Source organism: Hylobates moloch, unplaced genomic scaffold (genome assembly GCF_009828535.3).
Source record: "Hylobates moloch isolate HMO894 unplaced genomic scaffold, HMol_V3 SCAFFOLD_7, whole genome shotgun sequence".
In the NCBI taxonomy this organism is placed as follows: domain Eukaryota; kingdom Metazoa; phylum Chordata; class Mammalia; order Primates; family Hylobatidae; genus Hylobates; species Hylobates moloch.
Window position 1 is genome coordinate 14,929,297 of NW_026652282.1, and position 27,507 is coordinate 14,956,803.

The following is a 27,507-nucleotide window of genomic DNA, read 5'->3' on the forward strand; positions in this document are numbered from 1 at the left end:
AATTTATTAATACACCAAAAGAAAATATGAAAGAAAGAAAAGTTCAGAACTTCCATTTCATTTTCGAGAAGCACCTAAGGTCTATGTGTGATATCAAAGGACCTTTGCCCATTGCAAATCCCACAACTACAGGAAAAGATATATTTGCAGAATTGTGTTCTCATTAACCCAACTACACTTAAGACACCATTTTCATCAAGCTTAACCATTTATATACTTCGTGGTAGATAAACAAGTCTTCTAGCACCAGAACTGCTTTAAAAGCAAGTATTTCTAACCATGAACAAAGAACCAAATGTTAAATGGCTTTTGATTTTCAAATAAACCAACAGTGACACTCTGTGGACAAGACAGGAAACACTTAACCATCTATTTTTCTTGATAAATTAATCTGTAAATCATCTTAAAATATTTTTTGGAGTAAGGCAGGGTATAAATAAGTAAACAGACAGTAAATAACCATTATATTTCTGTATAATTATTCTAAGGATGAATTGTGGGCCATAAGAATAATTTTAATATAAATATACCAAGTAGTTACCTACTTCTTTGTTTCAAAATACATGATAAAAAATTAACCGAATTAGCCCAGCATTACAAACTTATTAGATGGCAAAATTATATCAAATTATAATAGATATTAATAATTGTAAACACAATATTACCATCTTACCCTTGTATAGTGCTTCATGCTTTCCAAAGTGCTTTCAGATAATTATGCACAAAACCATGACACTGGGCAGACAATTAGCATTATCCCCAAAAATGAAAATATTGAGGCTGATAGAAGTTAAGAATTGCCTACACTACTTATGTGGCACTGATATCCACATCATTATGTAAGTAAACAAATACATTTTCTGTTAAGCCAAATTATATATAGTTGAATAATCTATTTTATTCAACTTCAGAGAATATAGTGGTAATGTAAAACAGTACGACCACTTAGAAAAACTGGCAATTTCTCATAAACTTTCACCTACCCCATTACCTAATACTTCCACTCCCAGGTATTTACCCAAATTAAATGCAAACATAGGTTCACAAAGAGACTGCCATAAGTATGTTCATAGTCGCTTTACTTCTAATAGCTCAAAACTGCAAACAACCCAAATGTCCATCAAAAGAATGGATAGGCCAGGCGCGGTGGCTCACGCCTGTAATCCCAGGACTTTGGGAAGCTGAGGCAGGCAGATCACCTGAGGTCAGGAGTTTGACACCAGCCTGGCCAACATGGTGAAACACCGTCTCTACTAAAAATACAAAAATTAGCCAAATGTGGTGGCGGGCGCCTGTAATTCCAACTACTCAGGAGGCTGAGGTAGGAGAATCGCTTGAACCCAGGACGTGGAGGTTGCAGTGAGCCGAGATCGTGCCACTGCACTCCAGCCTGGATGACAGAGCAAGACTCCATCTCAGAAAAAAAAAAAAGAAAATGGGTAAGCAAATTAGGAGTATTCATGTGACAGAATACCACTCAGCAATGAACAAGAATGAAATATTAATACTATGAAATGAATCTCCAAAACATTCTTCTCAGGAAAAAAGACTATGACCCAAAACAGTACATACTGTACAATTCTATTTATGTGAGGTTCTAGAACAGGCAAAACTCATCTAGGATGGAAAAAAAAAAAAAAATGTATTTCCCCCAAAGTTAAGGGAGATGGGGACTTACTGGGAAGAGGTCCCAGGTCACTTTCTAGGGTGATGAAAATATTCATTACCGTCTTTTTTTTTTTTTTTTGAGACAGAGTATTGTTCTGTCACCCAGGCTGGAGTGCAGTGGTGCAATCTTGACTCACTGCAACCTCCACCTCCGGGGTTCAAGCGATTCTCCTGCCTCAGCCTCCCGAGTAGCCAGGATTGCAGGCATGCACCACCACGCCCAGCTAATTTTTTTGTATTTTTAGAAGAGATGGGATTTCACCACGTTGGCCAGGCTGGTCTCAAACTCCTGACCTCAGGTGATCTACCCGCCTTGGCCTCCCAAAGTGCTGGGATTACAGGCATGAGCCACTGCGCCTGGCCAAAATGTTCATTATCTTCATGGGGTGTAAGTATACACATTTATCAAAACTCACTGATTTGCGCATTTTACTGCATGAAATTCAACTCCATTTTTTAAAAAGAAATACAGCAGAATGAAAAGAACAAAGAGATATTTTCACTTTAATAAACAAACCATAATATCTACCTCTGGAGTACACAATCTTCCTCTTTTTGGCAAATCCACTTCCTCTGAGTTGTAACTGTATCTTCTTAAATGTACTGGGTGGTTCATCTGTGAAACTATTTGGTCACCATGGGCTACTGTGAAGCAACGTATTAAAAAGTTATTTCATACACTACTCTCTTAATAACCTTAATACGGATATGCTCTCAGAATGCTAACTCAAATTGAATTGGACTTTGGGTTGAATTTTAGAGTGACAAAACAAGAATTCTTCCATGACCAATTTAGAGTAACTGTTTTAAAACTGAAGGGCTATATTACTTATGACTAGGAATAAGAATCAAATCAAACACAATTACAAACTGTGAAGTGACTGCTTAATAACTTAAAGCCTACATAGTAAATGCTGGAAACAAATGAACAAGAGAATGCAAGGGCTAACTGCTTTTGTAAAGGAGCCCCAAAAGGCCCTTGACTAAGGAGATGGCATTGTGTCCAAAATGTAAGTCAGGAATCTATTCTAGATCGGGCCCCCACTGCTATGTGAGCTGGGCAGACCACTAGAGACACCACTTCCTCATCTGCCAGGTTAACATCAGTTGAGATGATCTCTAATTTCAGCTTTCAAGTTAGGATTGCCTTATTAAATTTTATATTAATCCTAAATAAATGGATGTGAAATGTAAGCCAAACAATCTAGAATTAGGAAGATCTGGTTATGGTTCTGAGTCACCTAACTACAGAACTAGAAGAAGACATTGGCTGCAACAGTATTGGATTATATCTTGTACTAGAGATTTGTTTTAAAAGCCTGCATCAGAGTTACTGGGGGTGACACTTTAATGACAGAGCTACTTCACTTAAACCTTCCTGAGCCAGGGCAGTAATGAGATGCACAATTAAGGGATTCAAGTTTCATCTCTTTCCTGTTTCCTTTCATTCTATAATGGAGATCCTAATGACCAAGGACCCAAAACAGAGAAATCAAAAGGGGATAAAGAAAATGGGAGAACTAACTCTCAAGTTAGATAAATGCAGACTAATATTATATAGAAATATCAAGTTATAAAATACCTCCAGGCTAGACCCGGTGGCTCACACCTGTAATCTCAACATTTTAGGAGGCTGAGGCAGGAGGATCACTTGAGCTCAAGAGTTGGAGACCAGCTTGGGCAACATAGCAAGATATCGTCTCTACTAAAAATAAAAATAAAAAAAATCAGCTGGGCATGGTGGCATGCGCCTGTCATCCCAGCTACTGGCAAGGCTGAGGTGGGAGAATTGCTTGAGCCTAAGAGGTGACCATGCCACTGCACTCCAGCCTGGGTGACAGAGCGAGACCCTGTCTCAAAAATAATAGGAAGAAGAAGAAAATAAAAGATCCAATAAGATACCTCCAAACTGAGCTGTAACTTCAACGAAATTTTATTTTTTAAGCTGTTTTGAGTTTTTTCTGACTATAATGCAAGCTATAAGTAATTAAATTCTGATGTATTCAAACAAAGGAACTACACAGCAACGAGAATAAACCAACTATTGCAGCACATAGCAAGAAGTAAAAAAAGCCAGACACAAGCTGGGTGTGGTGGCCCATGCCTATAGTTCCAGCTACACAGGAGCTGAGCCAGGAGCATCAATTGAGCCCAGGAGTTCAAGTACAGCATGGGCAACACAGTGGGACCCTGTCTCTGAAAAAAATGCCAGATATAAAAGAGAGTATAGCATAAGATTCAATTGGTATAAAACTCAAAAACAGAAAAATGTAATCTATGGTGGGAGAAGTCAGGATAGTGGTTACCTTACAAAGAAGAGTAGTGACTGAAAGGGGGTGGATAGGATTCTAGGGAGCTCATAACCTTATATTTCTTGGGATGGGTGCTGGTTATATGCATGTATTAGTTTGAAATTTATTTAAGCTGTATATTTATGATGTGTGCATATTTTGTATGTCACAGACTTCCATAAAAAGTTCACCTATGGCCGGGCGTGGTGGCTCATGCCTGTAATCCCAGCACTTTGGGAGGCTGAGGCAGGCGGATCACTTGAGGCCAGGAATTCAAGACCAGCCTGGCCAACAATGTGAAATCCCGTCTCTATTAAAAATACAAAAATTAGCCGGGTGTGGTGGTGGCAGCTACTCAGGAAGCTGAGGCAGGAGAGTCACTTGAGCCTGGGAGGCAGAGATTGCAGTGAGCCGAGATCACACCACTGCACTCCAACCTGGGCGACAGAGAGAGACTCCGTCTCAAAAAAAAGAAAAAAAAAAAAAAGTTCGCCTAAAAAATTCAGCTCATTATAAATAATTCAGAATCTAAATAAAAAGAGAAAGCAATCCACCAGCAATAAATATTGTAACCTTTAAATACATTTATTTATCTTACTCATATATTTTTAAGCAATTTTGTGTGTCATTTATAATTTTAAAAATATTTTTAAATGCCCGCATAATATTCCATTTTATGGATGTCCAGAGGTTCTGTTATCTGTTTTCCAGTGTGGGACATTTATATGGCTTCTAATTTTTCACTATTTTGATATAATGATGCGTATACATTGAAAGGCAAACATTTACCATTTTAATCATTTGTAAGTATACAATTCAGTGGCATTAAATATATTCAGATAGTTGTATAACTATCATCACTATCTATACCCAAAATATTTCTATCATCCCCAACACACACTCTGTACCCATTACACAATAACTCCCCCTCACCTCAGTCCCTGGTAACCTCTATTCTACTTTCTGTCTATGATATCAGATGGTCTATAACACACTAAAGAAGTATCCTGCTAGCCCTGCATATAGTTTTAAAACCAAAACAGATAAGTGGTATCAAATGACTTTTTTGGTATCAGATCAGGGATCAGCAAACCACAACCTGTGGACCAAATCCACTTGGCCACCTGTTTTTGTATAGCTCATAAGCTAAGATGTTATGGAGTTTTTTTACATTTCTAAATGATGGGGGGGAGAATATTTCATGAAATGGAAAAATTATAGGAAATTCAAATTTCAATGACCATAAAGTTTTATTGAAATACAGCCACAACCATCTGTTTACGTATCAGCTGCTTTCATGCTAGAAAGGCAGAGTTAAATACTTAAAGCAGAGACCTTATGGCCTGCAAAGCCTAAAATATTTACTATCTGGCCCCTTACAGAAAAAATTTGCCAGTCTCCAACATAGGCAATAACATTTTCACATTTTAAAGAGAAGAAAATCCAATTATCTAAGCAAAGGGCAAAGAATAAATTGTCATATAGCTAAGGAAGAAATATTCCAAGGAGTTAACATCTCATGGCTCTCTGTACAAGTGAGGATGTGGATGGTCTCACATTTCCTAGAGAGCCATTCAAAGGACCAGTGGCTATAGCAATTCTGGTTGCAGGACTCCACTTTCCATGGGGTCTTGGATGCTAATGTAAATTTCAAATTCCAATTGTTTATTGTTGGCATGTAGTAAAGTGATTAACTTTTGTATATTAACCTGTTTGCTGCAACCTTGCTATAATCACTTATGACTTCCAGGAGATTTTTGTTGATTCTTTGAGACTTTCTACGTAAATAATCATGCCACCTGCTCCATGGACTCTTGACTCAAGCTGTTATTCCTAGAAGTTCAGTTTTAGCTTTTTACTTTTGCTTTGCCACCAAATTGTTATAATTATAGTTGCCAGATATAAATAGTTGTTCAAAGACAGAGAATATATTCTCCCCAATGTTTTCTGAGACTGTCTCACACAGAACAAAGGAGACATGGCAAAGCTTAAGTGAAGGGAAAATGCAAGCAGAAGTAAACATTGTGGTATTACCATGAAGCTAAGACCTCTGGTCATAACTAATTACTGTAAAGGTTACAGGAATATTTAAGCAATTTACTGGAAATGGGGACCAGAGAGCAAAATTTTGCCAAGAATGAAATTTAACAAAATTACCATATGACATTTGGAGTGGACAGTGATGGTCATCATTGCCGCCTGGAAAATTTGGTTGTGTGGCTGTGTCATCAGTGGGATTATCTGCTGTGACATAAGTGGAATCATCTGCTACGTCATTAGTGGAATTATCTGCTGTTTCAGAATCTTCCACCAGCTCAATGCTGCAATCATTGTCATCATCACTGTCGTCGACAGTTACAATAACAAAATCTAAGAATAAGCAAAGAGAAAGATTAGATTCAATATCACATTAAATAGAGTTTCTTGAGGAAGCTACCTTATAAAGTTAAAGATTGTTTAAAAAACACATTTTAGCTGAAAATTTGTATTATATATTTTTATATCTGTAATCATTACAAGTTAGTTAATGAACCAATACTAGGAAGTTTTGAAGTATGTATATATGTATGTATGCATATACACACGTAGACTACTATCTCTAGTACTTCCAATTTCATAGAGCAATACATTTCTTCTCATTTAAGAAATGTGGCCAGCTGGCCCATGCCACAGTGTTCAATGATATGCTTTTAACTTAAATGATGCAACTGGTGTTAAGTAGACATATTTGTGGTGACCATGAAGTTCTAAATTTGTTCTCTAAAAACTAATATTAATTTATATGATGACTGATAATGCAGAAATAAAGTGCAAAAGTAAATGTTGTTATGAAATGAATTAAAACTGAATCTCACAAAATGTGAAATAGGTAACCACAAATATACCAGATGTGAAATATCAACTCGGTAAACCATTTTAATGAATATGAAAACACATTATGCAAAATGTCTAAGATCAAAATAAGCTTTATTTCTTAAAGCTGGCATGAAAAAGAACACATTTAAGCTTGAAGTATTCACTCACAGATCACATTTAAACTACATCATAACTTGGATTTGTTCTATTTATTTCAAATAGACTAATGCAGGAGAATAAAATAATTAGCTAGTGTGAGGGGCATGTGTTGATTTGAAAATGGTACTAAATTAGGAATCACAGAAGGAAGGTTCCAATTCAGGCTCTGTAATTATCCAGAGGTATGACCGTTGGGCCAGATAAATTGACCCTTTTGCCTCTGTTTTCTCACCCATAAAAAGTGAGGTTTCTTTAAGAGTCACTCTGAAGTCTACTTAATAGTCTTCATGGAAAAAAAAATAGAACATTAGAAGCCACCTAATTATCTAAACCAAAGTATTAAATAAACAAAAGCTTAAATAAATTATGGTATTTCCCTGAGCTGGAATGGTATATTGCCAATAAGAAGTGTGTTCTCAGGCAGGGCGCGGTAGCGAACGCCCGTAATCCCAGCACTTTGGGAGGCCAAGTGGGGCAGATCGCTTGAGCTCAGAAGTTTGAGACCAACCTGGGCAACAGGGCGAAATCCTGTCTCTACTAAAAAGTAATAATAATAATAATAATAATAATAATAATAATAATAATACAAAAATTAGCCGGGGGTGGTGGCATGCGCCTGTAGTCCCAGCTACTCGGGAGACTGAGATGGGATGGCTTGCACCCGAGAGGCTGAGGTTGCAGTGAGCCAGGATCCCGCCACTGCACTCCAGCCTGGGCGACAAAACGAGACCCTGTCTCAAACAAAAAAGAAAGAAAGAACAAAAAGAAGAAGACGCATGTTCCCAAAGAAAATGTACTCATATTAGATATGCTTGTGAAATAAAGTTAAATAAAGTTAAAGGGGAGAAAAGGATTCAAAACAGGAAAATACAGTATAATCCTAACTTTGAGAGCCAAAGGTAACATACCAATGGTTATCTAGGTGGCTATCACTGAATAGCAAATTTATTATCGTTAGAATTTTCTGTCGATTCTGTACAATGAACTTTAGATTCTGTCATCAGAAGAAAATAACCAAGGCAACTGAAAGTGTATTTTTAAGACAAGCTTTTGTATATCAACAGATCTTTCAAATTAGAGCTAGTAAAGCTATTGACAACGCCACTAAGGTTTCTCAGTAAATATGTAAAAGTCCCATCAGTTCTTTTAGGTGTACACATAACTTTCCCAATTAAATTTTAAAAGACATTTTAACACTTAGAAATTGTTTGAAGATGGCCGGGCGTGGTGGCTCTCACCCGTAATCCCCGCACTTTGGGACGCCTAGGCGGGCGGATCACTTGAGGTCAGGAGTTCGAGACCAGCCTGGCCAACACAGTGAAACCCTGTCTCTACCAATACAGAAATCAGCGGGGCGTGGTGGCGTGTGCCTGTAGTCCCAGCTACTCGGGAGGCTGAGGCTGGAGAATCGCTTGAACCTGAAAGGCGGAGGTTGCAGTGAGCTGAGATCGCGCCATTGCACTCCAGCCTGGGCGACAGAGCGAGACTCCGCCTCAAAAAAACAAAACAAAACAAAACAAACAAAAACAAGAAATTGTTTGAACATTATGCTACCAAGGTGCAAGGCTTTCAATTGCCATCAACTCATCAGATGAGGCACAGCTCACAATGAGGTCTGAAAACGGCTTTTCACGCCGGGACCACTTTGAGGAACACACAGCAAAACGGGGCCGATTACAACAGCCAGACCGCTCCGTTTGCTTTAAGAACAATCACTTTCTAAATCTTCCTGCGGGACTGTCAAAGGCAGCCCCTTCCATTGCCGCCAGAACCGTATCCCATCGCCCAGCCCTTGCCACAGGCGGGACAAGTGAGGCTCAAAAAGGCACCCAGCCCACGCCCCGCTTTAGAAAACACCGCGCAGCAAAGCTGCTCGAAAAGTCGCTTTTAGTCAACCTGAAGCCAGTTTGCCGCACTCGGATAGAGCCGGGGAGAGGAGGGAGGCACGCGATCCACCACCAGCCAAATCAGGGCCTTTCCGGTTAACGACCACGCGGCAAGGGGGCCGGGCCCTCACGCGCTCGACGGCCTCCCCCCGCTCCAAAGGGACTCCGATTTCACAGGATCTCCCGACTCCCGCCTCTGTTCCCAACACCCTACATGTTTCTCTTCCTCCTCATTTACGTATTTACAATAAAACAGCGAAGGTGCACGGTCTGTCTCTAATCAAACGCGGTTACCATCAAAGCCTCAGACTCTATGTCTCAACCGCAAAACGTCCGACAGGAAATCAATTCGGGAGTTTGTCAATTCTTTAGACTCAAAGCTCTCACCCAGTGCGGTGGTTCACGCCAGTAATCCTAGCACTTTGGGAGACTGAGGCGGGAGCATTGCCTGAGCCCAGGAATTCAAGACCAGTGTGGGCAACATGACGAAATCCCGTCTCAACAAAAAATAAAAAATTAGCCAGGCATGGTGGCACACGCCTGTAGTCTCTGCTCCTCAGGAAGCTGAAGTGAGAGGACTGCTTGAACCCAGGAAGTGGAGGCTGCAGTGAGCCGACATGGCGCCACTGCACTTCCGCCTGGGCAACAGAGCGAGACTCTGTCTGAAAACAAAACAAAACAAAACCAAGCAAAACCAAAACAAACAAACAAACAAAAAAAAAAACCTCTGTGAAAGTCTGAGTCATTCCTCATTCCTCGCCCACCCATACCCCGCCTCACCAAAAAGAGAACAGCTGAAAAAGGATCAGCTCGTCCCAGAAAGTCAGCATCAAGTATCTAATAAGCTGCGAAATCTCAAAATGTCACCCACGAGGGCACCCTGGGAGAGGCGGCGGGTACCACCCAAAGCACCCCCTCAGAACACCCGGAATTTGAGGCTGCGCCCCAGCCACTATACCAAAACGCTGAACAGGGCTGTGTTCCGCGGCTGCCCACCAGGGAAAATCAATAAATTCAAGAAAAAGTGCGGCCGCATAGACCTGCTGTATCGCCGGAGCCCGGCGTCGCCACCGCCTAGATTGTTTCCCAACCACTCGAGGCTCCGGGAAGAACTGCGGGCCGCAGGGCAACCAGGCCCAGCCTCTTGACTCACTCTCGGCACAAGCCCGAGTCACCCCAACCCCGAGCCACCAAGAGCCACGGAGACGCCATAAGCCTCAGGATCACCTCACGTCTCAGGGACATCTAGAGCCCCTGAGACGACCTGAACCCTGGGCCATCTCGGTCCACCACGCCAAATTTCTCACCGGCGCACTGAGCAATCGGCGGCAGATGGCGGATACCCAGAGGCCGCCCCCCCGATATGCCCCGGCCGATGACTAGCCAATCCTGCCCCCCCGAATGGCCGCCTAAGTGGGTGCCATCCAGACTCTTGACAGAACTTGAGGCCCAAGCTAGTGGGCCAGTTGAGGCCAGGTCACCTTACCCTGTTCCTCGGTCCCCTCAGACATCGTGAGATGGCAGGGTCTGGCTCTGAGGCCCGAGACCTGAGGCCTACGTCTGCGCTGCGGCTCTGTGGTAACTGCTTGGTAACTGCGTGGTAACTGCGTGGTAACTGCGTACACTCGTTGTCCGAGGCACAATGAGGCGCGGGCAGGGGCCTGGACCACGTCTCTGCGGCTGCGCAGTAGCGCTTGGCACGCGTGCGTGACTCCTGGGGGGGTCAAAGGGCCTCGCTCCCCCCACTTTCGACCTACTTTCTTAAAGAGCCCTTTCTACAAAAATATACATATGTATGTCTATATATATTTGTACTATATATGTGTGTGTGAGTATATGTAGATATAGATACAGATGTAGAGACAGAGATAGAGATAGAAATAATGAACTGGGAGCCAACAGTGTAATTCTGCTCGTCCCAAAACGCACATCATAAAAACAAAGTCCAATGTAAGAGAATTGCGTTCAGACGTTCTAGTGTTTTCCGGGTTGCTTCCTCACATCCGATGCCGGCTTTGGGAACAAATCCGAAAACAAGCCAACTTTGAAAATGTGCCCCTAATAAATACCTAGCAACCCCTCCCCTCCCCTCCTTCCTGCCCCCTCTAGTAGTCTGCAGTGTATTGTTCCCATCTTTGTGTCCCTGTGTACCGGATGTTTAAGCTCCTACTTACAAGTGAGAAGATTAGGTATGTGGTTTTCTGTTTCTGTGTTAATTCACTTATGAGAAAGGCCTCCAGCTGTGTACATGCTGCTGCAAAGGACATGGTTTTGTTCTTTGTTATGGCTGCATAGTATTCCATGGTGTATATGTACCACATTTCCTTTATTCAGTCCACCATTGATGGGCACCTAGATTGATTCCATGTCTTTACTATTGTCTTCACGTCTTTCAAAACCTGTCTCGGTACTACATCTGTTCGAATAATACCTCCATCAAGACACTTTCCTATAGCCCCCTGGTAAGAAGGATCCCACAGCAGGTAATCTTCACGTCCCTATTAGTATTTAAATTACTTTGCCTGATATTATAAATCCTCGTCAACATGCCTCTCTCCTAAGTTCCTGGAGGACAGCACCATGTCTTATTTATATTTGAACACCACCTCCCTCACAAGATTCTAAGAATTAAATGTTATAAAATATAAAGCACCGGTGCCTGGAATTTGGGATCCATTTCTTCACTGTGTCAGTTACACAATGACCCTTGGGACTGTGTGTCTCCTCATTTGGGGGAAGGGTAAGAATTTCTTTACTTGTGAGAAGCAAAGGTGTATATTGTTAGGTAGAAACACAGACTTGTTTTGCTATCGTTCCAAAGTGTACATATGTGTAGGAGGATGCATAGAGAAACTGAGGGCTGAAATGGATACACTGTGCTGGTTACCAATGTGTTACCTCTCACCTCCAACTTCACCCACTTTTGCCAACTCTGTGAAAATGGTTGTGGGCCCTTTAAATGTTTTTCCCTTTGCCAGTGACACAATTTAAGCCTTTGGCAGTAGAAGGTGCTAAAAGGAGAATGTAGGAGGAAGAGTTTTTTTGCCTCCTGGTTGACCTGTGCTCTCTGAGGACATTGATGCAAAGTGTAGCTTTCTCCTTCAGGAGAGGGCAGATTTCCAGTACTTTAAAGAGGGCATATTTCCAGCAAGTTCGTGAAGTTGCAAGGTTGGGTTTCCAGCAAATTCCAGAGAACAGATTTACAGCAAAGTCCACCAGTGCAGCCATTCACTGAGTCTTAGACACTGTGTCTCAACCCTAAGGGTAGGGCCTGTTTCTTATACCTGTAATTTGTAAAGAATATTTTAGAGTTTTCTTATTAGCTAATCTCTCATTACTCCAGTCCTCTTTTATATTTAATATATTTTTCTTTTTTTTTCTGAGACAGGGTCTGGCTCTGTCATCCGGGCTGGAGTACAGTGACTCACTCATGGTTCACTGCAGCCTGGATCTCCTGGGTTCAAGCGATCCTCCCACCTCAGCCTCCCGAGTAGCTGGGACTACAGGCGTGCGCCACCATGCCCAGCTAATTTTAATTTTTTTTGTTGAGATGGGGTCTCCCTATGTTGCCCAGGCTGGTCTCAAACTCCTGGGCTCAAGTGATCCTCCCACCTCGGCCTCCCAAAGTGTTGAGATTATAGGCATGAGACACCACACCCAACCAATAATTCTTTACATTAAACTTTCCCTGTTCAAATTACTACATGGTATTTCTCTTCATACTGGACCTGGAGGGATGCACCCACCTTTTGGGATTTCCTTCTAGCACACAGTACTCAATAGGTACACAAGGTTTGTTCATGGACTGTAATTGAATAGCCAACAGATACTCAGTAATCCCCTTCAGTTTAATTTCTGGCCAGTCCTCTCCATTCATTTGCCTGACCCCTGTTCTCCACGGAGGGAGATGGAAAGGAGGGAAGAAACACTTTCCTACTGTCACACCTAAGACTGGCTTTCCATTTCCTGTCCTGCCTAAGCTACATTAACCTGAGCAGGGAAGAACCGCAGGCAAGCGAGGCTTCCCAGCGATGGGAGAAGTGAGAGGAGATGCTGCAAAGCTGTCTGTTCCCAGGTGCAAGCTGGACCACGGCAGCTACAGAGCAGGTATTTCTGTCAACAGCCAGTACACTCACAACAATGTGGAGTTCTGCAGCCTGTAATTGTGGACTGGTGAACATCTTCTGAAAGACAACTTTAAAAAAAAGCTGGATGCAATGTTTTTTAAATATTATAGCATTAGGCCAGGCACGGTGGCTCATGCCTGTAATCCCAGCACTTTGGGAGGCCGAGGCGGGTGGATCACGAGGTCAGGAGTTCAAGACCAGCCTGGCCAAGATGGTGAAACCTGGTCTCTACTAAAAATACAAAAATTAGCCAGGTGTGGTGGCGGGTGCCTGTAGTCCCAGCTACCCGGGAGGCTGAGGCAGGGAATCACTTGAACCTGGGAGATGGAGGTTGCAGTGAGCCGAGATCACAAAACTGCACTCCAGCCTGGGTGATAGAGCAAGACTCTGTCTTAAAAAATATACATATATATATATATATATATATATACACACACACACATATATACGTAGATACATATATATATACACATATATACGTATATACGTGTATATATATACGTATATACACGTATATACGTATATATGTGTGTATATACACGTATATACACATATATACATATATACACATATATACGTATATATGTGTGTGTATATCTATATATATATATATATGCCATTAAAGAATATCATAAAGTTAACAATTACTGAGCTAGGATCTGAGAAAGACCCAAAACGTAGATAGGTGTGAGAAACTGAAAGCATTGCTTTTGTTCTTGGACATTTGCTGATGCAGAAGAGGCCAAAGGAGGCTGAGCTACACGTTGGGTGGTTTTGTGGGACTGAGGAACAAAAGTCGGAATCTGGGACCCACCAAAGGAGGAGAGTTTGCAAACCACCTCCCACCTCAAACTGGGACCACAAAGAGACAAATCTTCAGAGTAAAAGTAATCAAAAATTAACCACGTAGTCTCTAGATCAGCCTCATGTCACCTGCGAATTTAGCACTCCCAGGTGCCTGCATAAAGCAAGCAGATATTCTCTCTTGCAAAGATAATGGTAACTTATTTCTACAAAGAATTACTTATTTTACTTATTTATTTTCAAAGATTTTCTTTTAAAATTTTTTATTTCAATAGCTTTTGGGGTACCAGTAGTTTTTTGTTACAGGGATGAAATATATAGTGGTGAATTCTGAGATGTTACTGCATCCGTCACCCGAGTAGTGTACACTGTACCCAATCTGCAGAGTCTCACTCTGTCGCCCAGGCTGGAGTACAGTAGCACAGTCTCGGCTCACTGCAACCTCTGCCTCCCAGGTTTAAGTGATTCTCCTGCCTCAGCCTCCTGAGTAGCTGGGACTACAGGTGCGCGCCACCACGTTTGGCTTATTTTTGTATTTTTAGTAGAGACAGGGTTTCACTATGTTGGCCAGGCTGGTTTTGAACTCCTAACCTCTGGTGATCTGCCAGCTTCAGCATCCCAAAGTGCTGGGATTACAGGTGTGAGCCACTGCAGTTTTTTTAATTCCACGCCATCCTCCCACTCTCCTTCTTCTGAGTCTCCAATGTCCATTATACCACTCTGCATGCCTTTGTATACCCATAGCTTAGCTCCCACTTATAAGTGAGAACATGCAGTATTTGCTTTTCCATTCCTGAGTTACTTCACTTACAATAATGGCCTCCAGCTCTGTCCAAGTTGCTGCAAAAGACAATATTTCATTCCTTTTTATGGCTGAGTAGTATTCCATGGTGTATATACACCACATTTTCTTTATCCACTCAACAGTCAATGGGCACTTAGGTTGGTTCCATATCTTTGTAATTGTGAATTGAGCTGTAATAAATCTGTGTGTGGCAGGTGAATCACTTGAGGTCAGGAGTTCAAAATCAGCCCGGCCAACATGGTAAAACTCCGTCTCTACTAAAAATACAAAAAAAAACAAAAAACAAAAAAATTATCCAGGCATGGTGGTGGGCACCTGTAATCCCAGCTACTCAGGAGGCTGAGGCAGGAGAATTGCTTGAACCCGGGAGGCAGAGGCTGCAGTGAGCCGAAATCGCGCCTTTGCACTCTAGCCTGGGTGACAAGAGCAAAACTCCGTCTCATAAATAAATAAATAAACAAACAAACAAATAAATAAATCTGCATGTACATGTGTCTTTTTCATATAATGACTTATTTTCCAGTAGTGGGATGGGTCTGCTGAGACGAATGGTAATTCTACTTTTAGTTCTTTAAGGAATCTCCACGTTGTTTTCCATAGAGTTTGTACTAATTTACGTTCCCACCAGCAGTGTTTATAAGCGTTCCCCTGTCACCACGTGCATGCCAACATTTACTGTTTTTTGAGCTTTTAATAATGGCCATTACAAAGAATTTTGAAATAGAATATCCAGCATAAAATGAAATAGAACCAGATATAGGAGGAGATAAGACAGCAGGAGAAAGAAGAAATAGAAACATCTATACTGGGGGACACAAGCCTTCTGCTGTCCCCTCCCCCCTACTCCCCAACAACCACAGGTATCTTCCTACCAGAGTGGTCCTGGCATGGGCACTGGCCTAGCCATCTCAGTCCTCTGAAGGAAGCTAGCTCTGTGAGCCTCTTGGGACATCCCGGGGGAGGGCCCAGACTGAAAACCCTGGAGGGTCCAAGTTTTCAGAAGGGAGCCTCCTCACCCTTCATTAATGGGAAACCTCCGTGTCCCAGCAAAGCTGAGAAGAGAGAAGCTCGCTGGCCTGGGAGTTGGCAGCTTCAGTGACAGGCTAAAATGAAAGCTGGGGACACAGCACACTGCAAGGTGTGGAGTCGAAGCAGTGGCCTTGACTTTTCTGGGGACGAGAGGAACAGAGCAAGTGAAGGCTGGGGATCTTGGAATGCAACTCATGGAAGGAAGGAACGCATTCCCCAGGGGAGCTGGAGGAGGGAAGGGGCGGCGGGAGTGCAGGCCCAGCCTGGCAGCCTCTGCCCTCGAGCAAGTGGGGAGGGCAAGCCAGGGCACTCCCACAACACAGCCTGTATTGGTCACTCTGCCAGACACCGGGTTCCCTACCCCGGCTGCACCCCAGGATCACCAGGGGAACTGTCAAGACACCTGATGCCCAGCCTGAGCCCAGAGATGCCCATGTGCCTGGTGGGGGCAGCCAACTTGGGGTTCAGAAGCTGCAGGCACCTCTCACGGTGGCCAGGCCGGATCACCTGCTTGCAGCTCCATGCACTGTCAGCCACAGGATCAGGACGTTGAAGCCTCACACCGACCAACGAGGCAGGTTCCTAGCATCAGCCTAGTTGATGTGCAGTGGAAGCAAGCAGGCCTTGCCCTGCCTGCTGGACCTGCAAGAAGAGGGGGAGAGTTGACTTAAATGCAGCCCACAGGACAGGAGAGGGGACAATATGGCCACAGAGCAGCATCCAGCTGGCCATGGTGCCACTCGCCACTTGTTTCCACTCCACTCCATTCAAACTCCTGCCACCCGAGGGGGTCCATCTCACCCGGCACAGTGGTCGTCACCCGTGGCCTGGAGCCCCGGACGCAGCTCCAGTGGCCTGGCCAAGGCGTGCAACGCCATGCTTTCATGAGGCCCTGAGAGCCTGCTGCTTTGTTGACCCCAGTGTTTACAGTGGGTTTTTGGTCCTAAGGGCAGGTTTGACAAAGGAGTGTGTATTAGTCAGGGTTGTCCACAGGGACAGAACTAATAGGATAGATGTACATATAAAGGGGAGTTTATTAAGGAGGATTGACTCACATGATCACAAGGTAAAGTCCCACAATAGACCATCTGCAAGCTGAGGAGCACGGAAGCCAGTCTGAGTCCCAAAACCTCAAAAGTAGGGAAGCCAGCGGTGCAGCCTTCATTCTGTGGTCGAAGGTCCAAGAGTCCAAAAGCTGAAGAACTTGGAGTCCGACGTTTGAGGGCAGGAAGCATCCAGCATGGGAGAAAAATGTAGGCCAGAAGACGAAGCCAGTCTAGTCCTTCCACGCCCTTCTGCCTGCTTTTATCCTAGCCGTGCTGGCAGCTAATTAGATGGTGCCCACCCAGATTGAGGGTGGGTCTGCCTCTACCAGTCCACTGACTCAAATGTTAATCTCCTTGGCAACACCCTCACAGACACACCCAGGGACAATACTTTGCATCCTTCAATCCAATCAGGTTGAAACTCAATATTAACCATCAGAGGGTATGTTTTTTGTAAGGACAGGGAAAGGCCCGGAGGAGCTGCAGAGCAGCACCGAGCTCCGGCCATCAGTTGTGAAAGCTAGATCCTGTGTGTTCATGGGCACAGACATGTGTCTGTGTGTGAGTGTGTGCATGTGTGTGTCAGAGAGAAAAAGAGAGAGGAGGGAGGGAGGAAGATGGAGGGGGCTGAGATGGCCATGAAAAGGGGAGACAGGCTGAGCACGGGACAGAGTGACAGGCTAGCACCTCACCATTTCCGTGTTAACTACAAAACGGTGGAGTAAAATTTGCCTGAGAACTTCACCCTGTCTCCCAGGCTGAGTCTAGCACTCAGCCTCCTGGGGGGGCGGGGAGCAGAGTCTTAGGTGTGCCCCAGGGCTGGTGGAAGGTGGCAGCACCTCCAGCTGGAGGAGGCCTCCTAATTAGGCACAACCTGAGCTGTCACCGCCTCCGACCCCATCAGCCCATGCTGATCGCCACCCGGTGCACGACTCCGGGGCACACCTTCACTCACCTAGCTCCTGGTGGGGAAGCAAATCCCACGTGGCTTCCTCCCGCGCCTGCGTTTGGGTGGGGGGACCGGCCTGCACCATCCCATCCTTTCAGGGCCCCAGGAGGCTGGGCCCCAGCGCACTCTGCCTTCCCGCTCAACCAGTTCAACAGAGAGTCTGCAGCTTCGAATCCAGATCACAGAGGGCCAGGCTCCAGTGACCTTTCTGGATTCTGTATCTTGACGTTTTCATGCCGAGAAAGCAAACAGGAAAGACGCCTTTTGAACACTCTAGTCAAAGTTTCCGCTAAGACCACTGCAGAAAGCTCAGCTTCTCAGAGCTCAGGCAAGCTTGAAAGTACTTTCCTCTACCATTTTAAAGAGAAAGGGAGTTGTGCTTCACTCGCGGTCATTAACCCAACAACTTAGGCTACTCTCAGAGGGACACTTGCTCTTCTGAGCATAGCCCAGGAAAAGGCAGAAAGAAATTCTTCGAGTGGACCCCAAGGAAAATACGCGGTTGGGATGCACATCTTCCCAGGTAGTGTGTGGAGCAGATAGATGGTCAGCTCCTGTTGGCTGAGAGCTCCAGAGCTCCCAGAATAGGAATCTGATTGTGTGGCCTCCCACCATTGATCACCCTTCAGTTGATTCCCACAGCTCCTGGGATCCCATTCAAAGCCCACCCAAGGTCCTTCCTGCTCCAGGCCCTGCTCAGCTGTCCAGAACCCCAGCTCAAAAGAATTTGGAGAAGGAATTTAAAGTCTTCCTTTATAGTAAGGCTTTCTGGGGCTGCAGTTCCACTGTATGTGTGGCGGGGTGAGCTGTGGCCAGGCTGTAGAAAAGGGAGTAGCAGGGGCCTGGGGGTGGGAAAAGCAGGAAGACAGGCAGAGACAGAGTGGGCACCCTTTGGGATGAGGCACTTCCCCTTCTTGATCTCCCTGAACAGTCAGGGGAGGGGCGATCCTCACTGGACCAAGCAGAAAACAGACTCGGATTGCCTGAGCCCTGTGACAAAGCCACACAGGCAGAGGTGGCAGAGGAGGGGGGCCCAGCCCTGAGTGCCTTGGGCAGGTCTTTCCCTCTCCAACCCCTTTCTTAAAGGCTCTGAGGCTCTTGGAGAGAGGAGGGGCCCCGAAAGGAGAGGCATGGAAAGCGCCATGGAGGGGCCTCCGTGGACAGGGCCAAGCCAGCGGGAGCCGGCCCTGAGAACAGGCGGCTCCCATAAGCCCTCCGCAGGCCCCCAGCAGGAACTGGTAGGCCGTCTGCGTGCACTAGAATTTCTGACTTGGTGTGGGTTTGGTGACCGGCGCACGTGTTGGTACGGGAGTTCGTGTGTTGCCTTCACCCAAGGGGCACCCTGTCCTGCACTCCCGCCTCCCTGGCTTCCAGTGCTGGGCCTCTGCTCTCTGTGGCCGCCTGACCCTGGCACCCCCCATGGATGGCTTGAGAAGCCTCTGCACCTCCCCTCCAGGCTCCACGACTCCTCCCCCTGCAGAATGACGCCAACTGCTGTTGGACCCCGGCCCCGTGGCCCAAGGGCTGTCTCTGATGGTCTCCATTTTCACTGCCCTCTCCAGCCCTGCCGCTGCACCAGGAGGTCAAGCTCCCCAGCCCTCTCACTGAGCCCCCGGTCCTCACCAGCGAATCCCACCTGAGCAGTCCTCCTGCCTCTCAACCTGCCTCGGGGCACGGTGTCCTCTAAACACCTCCCTTCCAACCTGAGCTCTTCGCGCCCGTCTTATGTGTAGACAGCGGCTCCTGGTGCCTGAAGCCAAGCCCTGTCTACAGGCCAGGAGCCCCAGCTCCCTCCCCCGACGGCAACACGACAGCAGGACCAGCCCACCGCGAAGCACAGCCAAGCCCCTGGCCCTAGGCTTGCCTCACACGCTTTCGGCCGCGTGCTTTCTTCTCCAGCCACTCAAATTCTCACGTTTCTTTTCCTCCCTGAACCCATCCCCCAGTCCCTCCTTCCACCACCTTCCGCCTCTTGGGTCCTGCAAGCGCAGTTAGCCATAGCCGACCACCGGCTTTCTGCAGTCCAAATCCACTGGCTCCTCCCAGCTTTCCTCTGCCTTAGGGTCCCGTGAATTTCAGCGTGCATGGCCACTCCTGCTGAGCTGTATCTTGACTACTGGAATTCACTTCTTCATTGAACACATCCTCACTGAGCACCTCCAGGGCACCATGCACAATTGTGAGGCGGGACAGAGTGGGCAGCCGCACACACCAGGCCTTGACCTTGACCTTCTGTTCAGCAAGGGGAGGGAAAACAGAAATGAACAAAATTCTTTCCGAAGGCGTGGAGCACTGTGAAGAAAGTGAAAGGGGATGACAAGGAAGGGAGGACGTACCAAGAGGGACAGTCACAGAAGACTTCTCTGAGAGGCCACATTGGAACTGAGACATGAATGGTTCAAAGAGGAAGAAGCCCCAACACCTGGGAACAGAGAAAACCAGGAAGAGCCACTGCAAGGGCGGGGCCTGAATTCAGGAGGAAGCTGGACATGGGGAAGCATCAGAGAAATGGCCAGGGCAGCTTCACAAGAGTGGCTGAGAGGAGAAGGATGGATCCAATATTGAGTAAGGGTCAGAATCAAGTAAGACAACGAGAGAAGGGAAGGAAACACATCACGGGTAGATATGGACCCTACCAAAACAGAAAGACATGGACAGGAGCAGAAGAGGTGTGAGGATGGAGCACAGAAAGACAGAAGAGACAGGCAGGGGCAGATCCTGTGTGAGTACCAATGAAAGGAAGACAGGAAGAGATGGTCAGAGCCACATCATGTGTTGGCGTGAGTGTAAGTAATACAATAAGGCATAGGCTGGGCATGGTGGCTCATGCCTGTAATCCCAGCACTTTGGGAGGATGAGGCAGGCAGATCACTTGAGGTCAGGAGTTTGAGACCAGCCTGGCCAACATGGCGAAACTCCGTCTCTACTAAAAATACAAAAATTAGCCGGGCGTGGTGGCGCATGCGTGTAATCCCAGCTACTCGGGAGGCTGAGACAGGAGAATGGCTTGAACCTGGGAGGCAGAGGTTGCAGTGAGCCGACATCTCGCCACTGCACTCCAGCCTGGGTGACAGAGCAAGACTTTGTCTGACAAAAAATAAAAGAAACTTCAGTGCCTTTTGTCATGTGACTTTAGCAATGTTTTGGAAATAAAGACAGTTTTAAAAATTATTGGTTAACAAGTTGTGGTGGCTCACGCCTGTAATCCCAACACTTTGGGAGGCAGAGGCCGGCGGATCATTTGAGGTCAGGAGTTTGAGACCAGCCTGACCAACATGGTGAAATCCCATCTCTACTAAAAATACAAAAAATTAACCGGGCATGGTGGCACACACCTGGAATCTCAGCTACTCGGGAGGCTGAGGCAGGAGAATCGCTTGAACACAGGAGGTGGAGGTTGCAGTGAGCCGAGATCACAAAAAATAAAAGTTGCTAAGAGTTAACACTGTAATATGTAATTGACACTACTGGAGAAACAGTTTTACATACAAGGTGTGTAAGGAAAGTATGATGTTTCTTTAGTAAAAGATTAGAAGAAGGCATGGGAATATGGCTTTTGTTAAAGGGAATGTAATTTGTCTAGTTCAGAGGGTTTTAAAGATTGTCTTCACCTAAAAGAGTAATGAGACAAAACTGAAGGTTTAAGCAAGGTGAAAAGGGTTTGTGAAGCAGCAGATGGCAAACCCACACTCACGACTCCTCCCTGAAGACGCTATTGACACAGGCAGGACTGGAGAGGGGTAGAGTGGCAAAGAGAGGAGGGGAAAAGACTCAGGGATGATGAGCAGGAGATGACTGTGGCTTGGAGGTGGAGACATTAGCTGACGGTTGGACGCATGGGCCAGGAACACAAGGAGAAAGTTCAAGAAAGAAGCTTTGCCTAGAAAGGCGGTGGTGGTGATTGTTGATTTTGTTGTTAGTGCCTCAGAGGGTCTCATTAACTTCGAACTTTCTGCCCCAGACCACAGCCTGTACTGTGCTTTCTGACATTCAGAGGGTTCTTGGTAACGTAGTAGGTACTCAGTTTTGTGAACGTTCTATGGAGTCCGGAAAAGGCTGTGTTCCCTTTCTGAATTTGGTATCTATTAATAATGCCTTTACAATGATACCAATATCTACCATTAATTTTGCATACATCTATCAAAAGCTGAGAACAAAGTCTTTCATTCCTGTTGCCTTTCTATTAAATTATCCATGAGGTCCATCTGGTTCTGCTTTCTGCTGTTGATTACGTGTAATTGGTCATACACAAGTTCATGATCTGCACTTGAACTTCTTACCAGGTAGCCAGTCCTGATGCATTGACTGCTTTTTGCCTCTAATTCTCCCTCGCCTGGATCAGTAATATCATGGTGGCACTTTCTGTTTGCTTGCTGATGAGTTTCTGTCCAGGTCCTTTATTTATTTAAGAGATGGGGGTCTCCCTGTGTTGCCCAGGCTGGTCTCGAACTCCTGGGCTCAAGCAACCCTCCTGCCTCAGCCTGCCCAGTAGCTGGGACAACAGCAGGCACCACCATGCCCGGCTCGACCTTTTATTCTAATATTTAAGGTAAATGATGAGGTAGGTAAAAGCATAAGACTTTTTAAAATAAATCCTGGAATCTTTTTAACGTGGGCATTTAATCTGTTTCTATGTAATGTCATTACATTAAGTTGGTCTTCTGACATACATTATGTTTTTTCCTTATGTTTTGGCTGTTTCTGCTGCCTGCTAAATGGCAATGTTTTATTGCCTTTTGTCTTCCACAGTGATTTGGACATGATATAGCCTGTGTTCTTGAAACTGAACAATTATTATAACAGCAATGCCCTGCAGAGAAATCAGAGAGTGAAGATAAGCAAAACGAAGAGAACATGGCCAGAATCCCACCTGCCCCTCCACACCCATTATAGACAGGTTGATGTGTATCTTCCAACATCTTCTAGACATATAAACACATCTGAGTATAAACACACAATGGGATCCCCTGGAGAAGGAATGCTACAAATCCGCCTGTGACCTGCTTTGATCAACATATCGTGTATCTTTCCATGTGAATAAATAACTTTCCCCTGTATAACTTTTCATGACTGCAAATGTGTACATTGAATGGGTGTAACATAATTTCAACAGTTCCCCTATTGTGAACTCGTTTATGAGCCCTTTGTCATTGCTAACAATATTGTGATGAACAGGCTTGCTAATACCGTACTCTTTGAGCACGTGGTTACTTCTGCAGGATACATTGGAAGTAGAGAGATTACTAAATCAATAGGTGTATGCCTTTTTCAGGCTTTTTCTGTATGCTGCCTAACTGCCTTCTGGACGTGCTACACCAAATTCACGTACCGTTAGAATGAGTATTTGACATTGTTTTGACCTTTGCTAAATTTTGTTTCAACTTTTACTTTAGATTCAGGGAGTGCATGTGCAGGTTTGTTACCTGGGTATATTGTGTGACGCTGAGGCTTGGGGTACAAATGATCCCGTCACCCAGGTAGTGAGCATAGCACCCAACAGTGAGTGTTTCAGCCTTTGCTCTCTTCCCTCCCTCCCCCATCTAGTAGTCCCCACTTCTTTATTGCTGCCATCTTTATGTCCATCAGTACCCAATGTTTAGCTCCCACTTACAAGTGAGAACACGTAGTATTTGGTTTTCTGTTCCTACACTAATTCTCTTAGGATTATGACCTCCATGACTTTGCTAAATTCATAAAAGGCGAAGAATCACACACACCCTGTTTTACTTCGTGTTTCTTTAGTCACTGGCGAAGCTCAACATTTTTCATGTGTGGTATCAGCCCACAAGTTGACCTGCAGTGATCCCCACCCCCTGGTAATCCCGCTCCTGTGTAATCCACCCCACAGTGAATCAGGGATGGTCTGCGGGCCAACAGAACACCGCAGAAGTTGTCACTTCTGACCCTAGACTACAAAAGACAGTATTTGTTTCCTGTAATTCACATGTTCCTTGTTGCTGAACCTGTGCTCAATTTTGTGAAATCTCTTCGGATGCCTCTGCCTCTCTCCTGAATCGCTTCTGCCTCCCATCCACTGCAGTCTTGGGAGCCTTGTACCAGAGGGAATAGGTGGCTGAGGTGGGCAGCCCCATGAGAATGGAGGCCTTCTGCCAACAGCCACAGAGGAGCTGAGGGCTCCAGTCGGCGTGTGTGGGTGACCAACCATCTCGGGACTTCGGGGTGAGCCGGGGCACAAGCCTCTCAGCGCTAACTCTGGGGACAAGCTGGTCATCCTATATATGAGTGAGCCGTCTGGGAAGCAGAGCCCCGTCCTAGTCAAGCCTTGAGATGACTGCAGTTCCAGCAGACAGTGAGTATATGACCTGTAAGACCTTGGGGCAGAACCACGTGGCTGAGCGGCGCCCAGATTTCTGATCATCGGACCCTGGGTGAGATCATGAGTGTTTGTTGTTTTAAGCTGCTAAGTTTGGGGGTAATTTTGTTCCACACAAGTAATACATTATGTTTTTAAAACATTTCATAAGGATTTAATATGTGATAAAGGTGATGAATTTACCCTTTAGGAAAAGTGTAGGAACAATTGGTTTATCCTGGGGAAAAGATAAAGGTTTTCAATCAAATGACCACCAGAAGTACTGAAGATGTCTTGAAAAGAAAGCCACAGACCTACTGGAAGAGGGTGTATCTTGACAGAAGCTCGCTCCTGCTCAGGGTCTTTGGCCTTCAACACACACCTCCCTTGACCCCTGCCCATCATCCTTCAGGTCTTGGTGGAAACGATGCTTTCTCCAAAAGCCCTGTACAATCTTCTCAGCCAGGTAGAGGCTGCCTGCTGGATCTCTCATGGCTACGCCACCTGCCGCATTTTGCACACTCATGAGTTACGTAGGTGTTTGTATGTTTCATGCTGTCTTCCCAGATAGACTGTGGGCATCCTGAGGCCGGGGATGGTGCCTGTGCTGTGCACTCTCTCATGCCCAGCTACCTGCCAGTCTGCAGTGCCTTATGGGGCATTTTCCTCCCTGACTTCCTGGTTCTTTGACATGGGGTTTGAAAACTCCACTTGGCAGTGTGTGCTCCCATCAGGGCTCTTCTGTTTCAGCTTCCACCTGCAGTGCTGTGCCTGTGGGGTCCACATGTGCTACCCATGCCCCGGCTCCAGGAGTTGCAGTCGCCTCCTTGGCTAGGGTTTGCTGGGTGTTTTGGAATTGACATAACCTGAAGGAACAACGCAAGGGGTGCAGCATGGCCATGCCCCAAATGACCATACTACATGGCATCTGAAGACGCCGTGGATTGTAAAACCCATCCAGATGTCAGACACGTTCATGCCTGGGAAAAAAAGAACATCTTAGAATTGATGATGTATGTATTTTCTCAATCCAGCTTCAAGGGCCTGAGAGTTGTAGAAATATTTCCCAGATGGGCAAAAGCTTGCCTGCCCTTCTAATTTGCAGGGGTACCCTGTGTTCTGGTCACTTTCTTTTTCCAAAAGGTATTTAGTGAGAAGGTGAGAGTGAGTGACCCAATGGCTGCTAGCAAGATGTCATGTTAAACCAGTGGCTGGTTGGGGATTTTACAGTTTTTAATTCTCTTCAGAGTCACACCGTCCTCCAATAACTCCCTCTTTCTTCCTATCGTTTCAGTGCTTGACTGGCTGTATGTAAAACGCAGAAGTGAAACCAACCAGAAAATAATCCAAAGGCCAAATGGCACCTTATGTCAGTCATTCACTGACACTTGTGGAATGGCTCAGTATGTGTTTGCTACTTAAAAATAGCCTCAATCTGATTCCCAGGATTATGATTCTATCAACAAGTAATTGATTCCTGATGGCAAGAGTCAAAGCTGGTGAAACTCACTGCCTTCATGAAGAGTTCATTCTAGTGGGGAAAGACATCCAGTATGCAAATAAATAAACAAGTGAATGAATGAATGAACCGTGGCAGGAAATGTATCAGTTGCATCTCACCATATTTTTGAGGTATGGTAATGAATCCCCAAATCCACTAAAGACAAATTCACGTGGTGAATCCCCATCTCCACTAAAAATAGAAAAATTAGCCGGGTGTGGTGGTGTGCACTTGTAATCCTAGCTACTCAGGAGGCTGAGGCAGGAGAATCGCTTGAATCCAAGAGGTAGAGGTTGCAGTGAGCTGAGATCACACAACTGCCCTCCAGCCTGGGCAAGAGAGAGAGACTCTGTCTCAAAAAAAATAATAAATAATAAATAAAACCACCTGTTCAGCTTTTAAGAGCTAACATTTTACGTCTTAAGCCACCCATCTTTTCATGTTAACATCTATGAAATCAGTTTGCCTTTTTTTTTTTTTGAGGCAGAGTCTCACTCTGTCACCTAGGCTGGAGTGCAGTGGCACAATCTCGGCTCACTGCAGCCTCCGCCTCCCGGGTTCAAGTGATTCTCCTGCCTCAGCCTTCGGAGTAACTGAACTACAGGCGCGTGCCACCACACCCGGCTAATTTTTGTATTTCTAGTAGAGACGGGGTTTCACCATGTTGGCTAGGCTGGCCTAGAACCCCTGACCTCAAGTGACCCACTCGCCTTGGCCTCCCAGTGCTGGGATTACAGGCGTGAGCCACCACGCCCCAGCCCAGTTTGCATATTATAATCAATGGTGAGTGATTTAATAGGTAGCATTTTCCTTCACTATTTGGTAAACGGTGCATCTTACAATCAAAGGGGTCTTAGATTTGATGAAATATACTAGTTTACTTAAACTAGATAATATAAAGGCCACTTTCTATGGAAGTTTTACTCTTCTTTCTGAACGGTGGGCCACCTCTACAGGACAGATATGCTGAAGAAGGTAGACAAGTCCAGGTCTGGTCAGGGACATATGAGCCATTCTGAATCTTCAGAATGGAAGTGGTTGAATAGAGAATCAGAAGCTTATATGGCTCCTGGAAGGCAGGGGCTAAGGTGAGGGAGGAAGTTTCTAGAAACCCAGGACTGCAAGAGTCACAGGGAAGCTCCCCTGCCCCCAGTGGTCTCAGCTGCCTGCACGACTGAAGTGGGTGAGTCTCAAGGTGATATCCAGAGGCTGCTGGCAAACCCCACATCTGCCTCCTGCTGATGCTCAAAAGCCTGTCCTGTGCAGCCACCAGAAGGAAGCGGCTTCTCCTCACCTCCCTCCTCCCCAAATCAGGGCACAGGGTCTCTTGGGGCAGAATCTAAGAATCCATGTCTACTGGCAAAGGAGTGTGGCAAGTGTCGCGTCCAGGCTTTATGCCTCTAAGGACAGGGAGGAACCAAGAAGGGCTGGGGTGGTGGCAAGTACCAACAATGTTCAGCACTTTAGAACACATCAGTGACTCCGTACATTAACTGCAGAAAAGCTTCATCTTTTTCGTCTTACATGAATGTAAAAGGAAGTTGTAAGATGCTCCCAACGGACTGATTTCTGCCCCTGTGGAATATGTGCACCCACCCCGCCCCTGACATCAGTGGACTTGAGCCTCCGAGGCTAGCCAAAGCCAGGTGGAGGAGTGAGGCCAAAGGAGGAGCAGGGCTTGGCAAGGCCAAAACCCTGCCCTGGCCGCCCCGTTGTCCCTGAGGGATTATTTCCACAAATGCATGTGCTTAAGTGCTTCAGTTCTATGGCAGGAGAACAGGACACACCACTACTGATACATAAGGACACGTCACTTATGGGCACTTGGCACTGACTCATATGCTCTGTCGTAAGTGCCCTGACGTTCTCCTTTTCATGAACACTGGTTTGTCTGTTATGTTCTAGGCAGCTCGAGGGGAGGAGCTAGGTCCCTTATTTCTTAAAGATCTCCCCTCAATGCTGATAGTATCCCTAAAGGCAGAAAGGTGATCCCATAACACTAGAGTTGCCTCTGTTAGAGCAGGGGGAGTGGCCAAGCTTAATTTGAGCACGTGCTAACTACGGAGTGTCACT

At 45.6% G+C, this 27,507-nt stretch overlaps 1 protein-coding gene across 1 annotated transcript in view; it reads right to left on the minus strand.

The window, feature by feature from the left end:
* BEND2 (BEN domain containing 2) overlaps nucleotides 1–10,491 on the minus strand; it is a 65,039-nt gene extending 54,548 nt beyond the window's left edge. The window contains exons 1-3 of the mRNA XM_058441574.1: nucleotides 10,347–10,491; nucleotides 6,117–6,329; nucleotides 2,198–2,313 (exon numbers count right to left, since the gene is read on the minus strand). Of these exons, the coding sequence (XP_058297557.1) occupies nucleotides 2,198–2,313; nucleotides 6,117–6,329; nucleotides 10,347–10,371 (354 nt within the window). The 5' untranslated portion in view covers nucleotides 10,372–10,491. The remainder of the gene's footprint in view (nucleotides 1–2,197; nucleotides 2,314–6,116; nucleotides 6,330–10,346) is intronic.
* Between the last annotated feature and the right edge of the window lie 17,016 nt (nucleotides 10,492–27,507).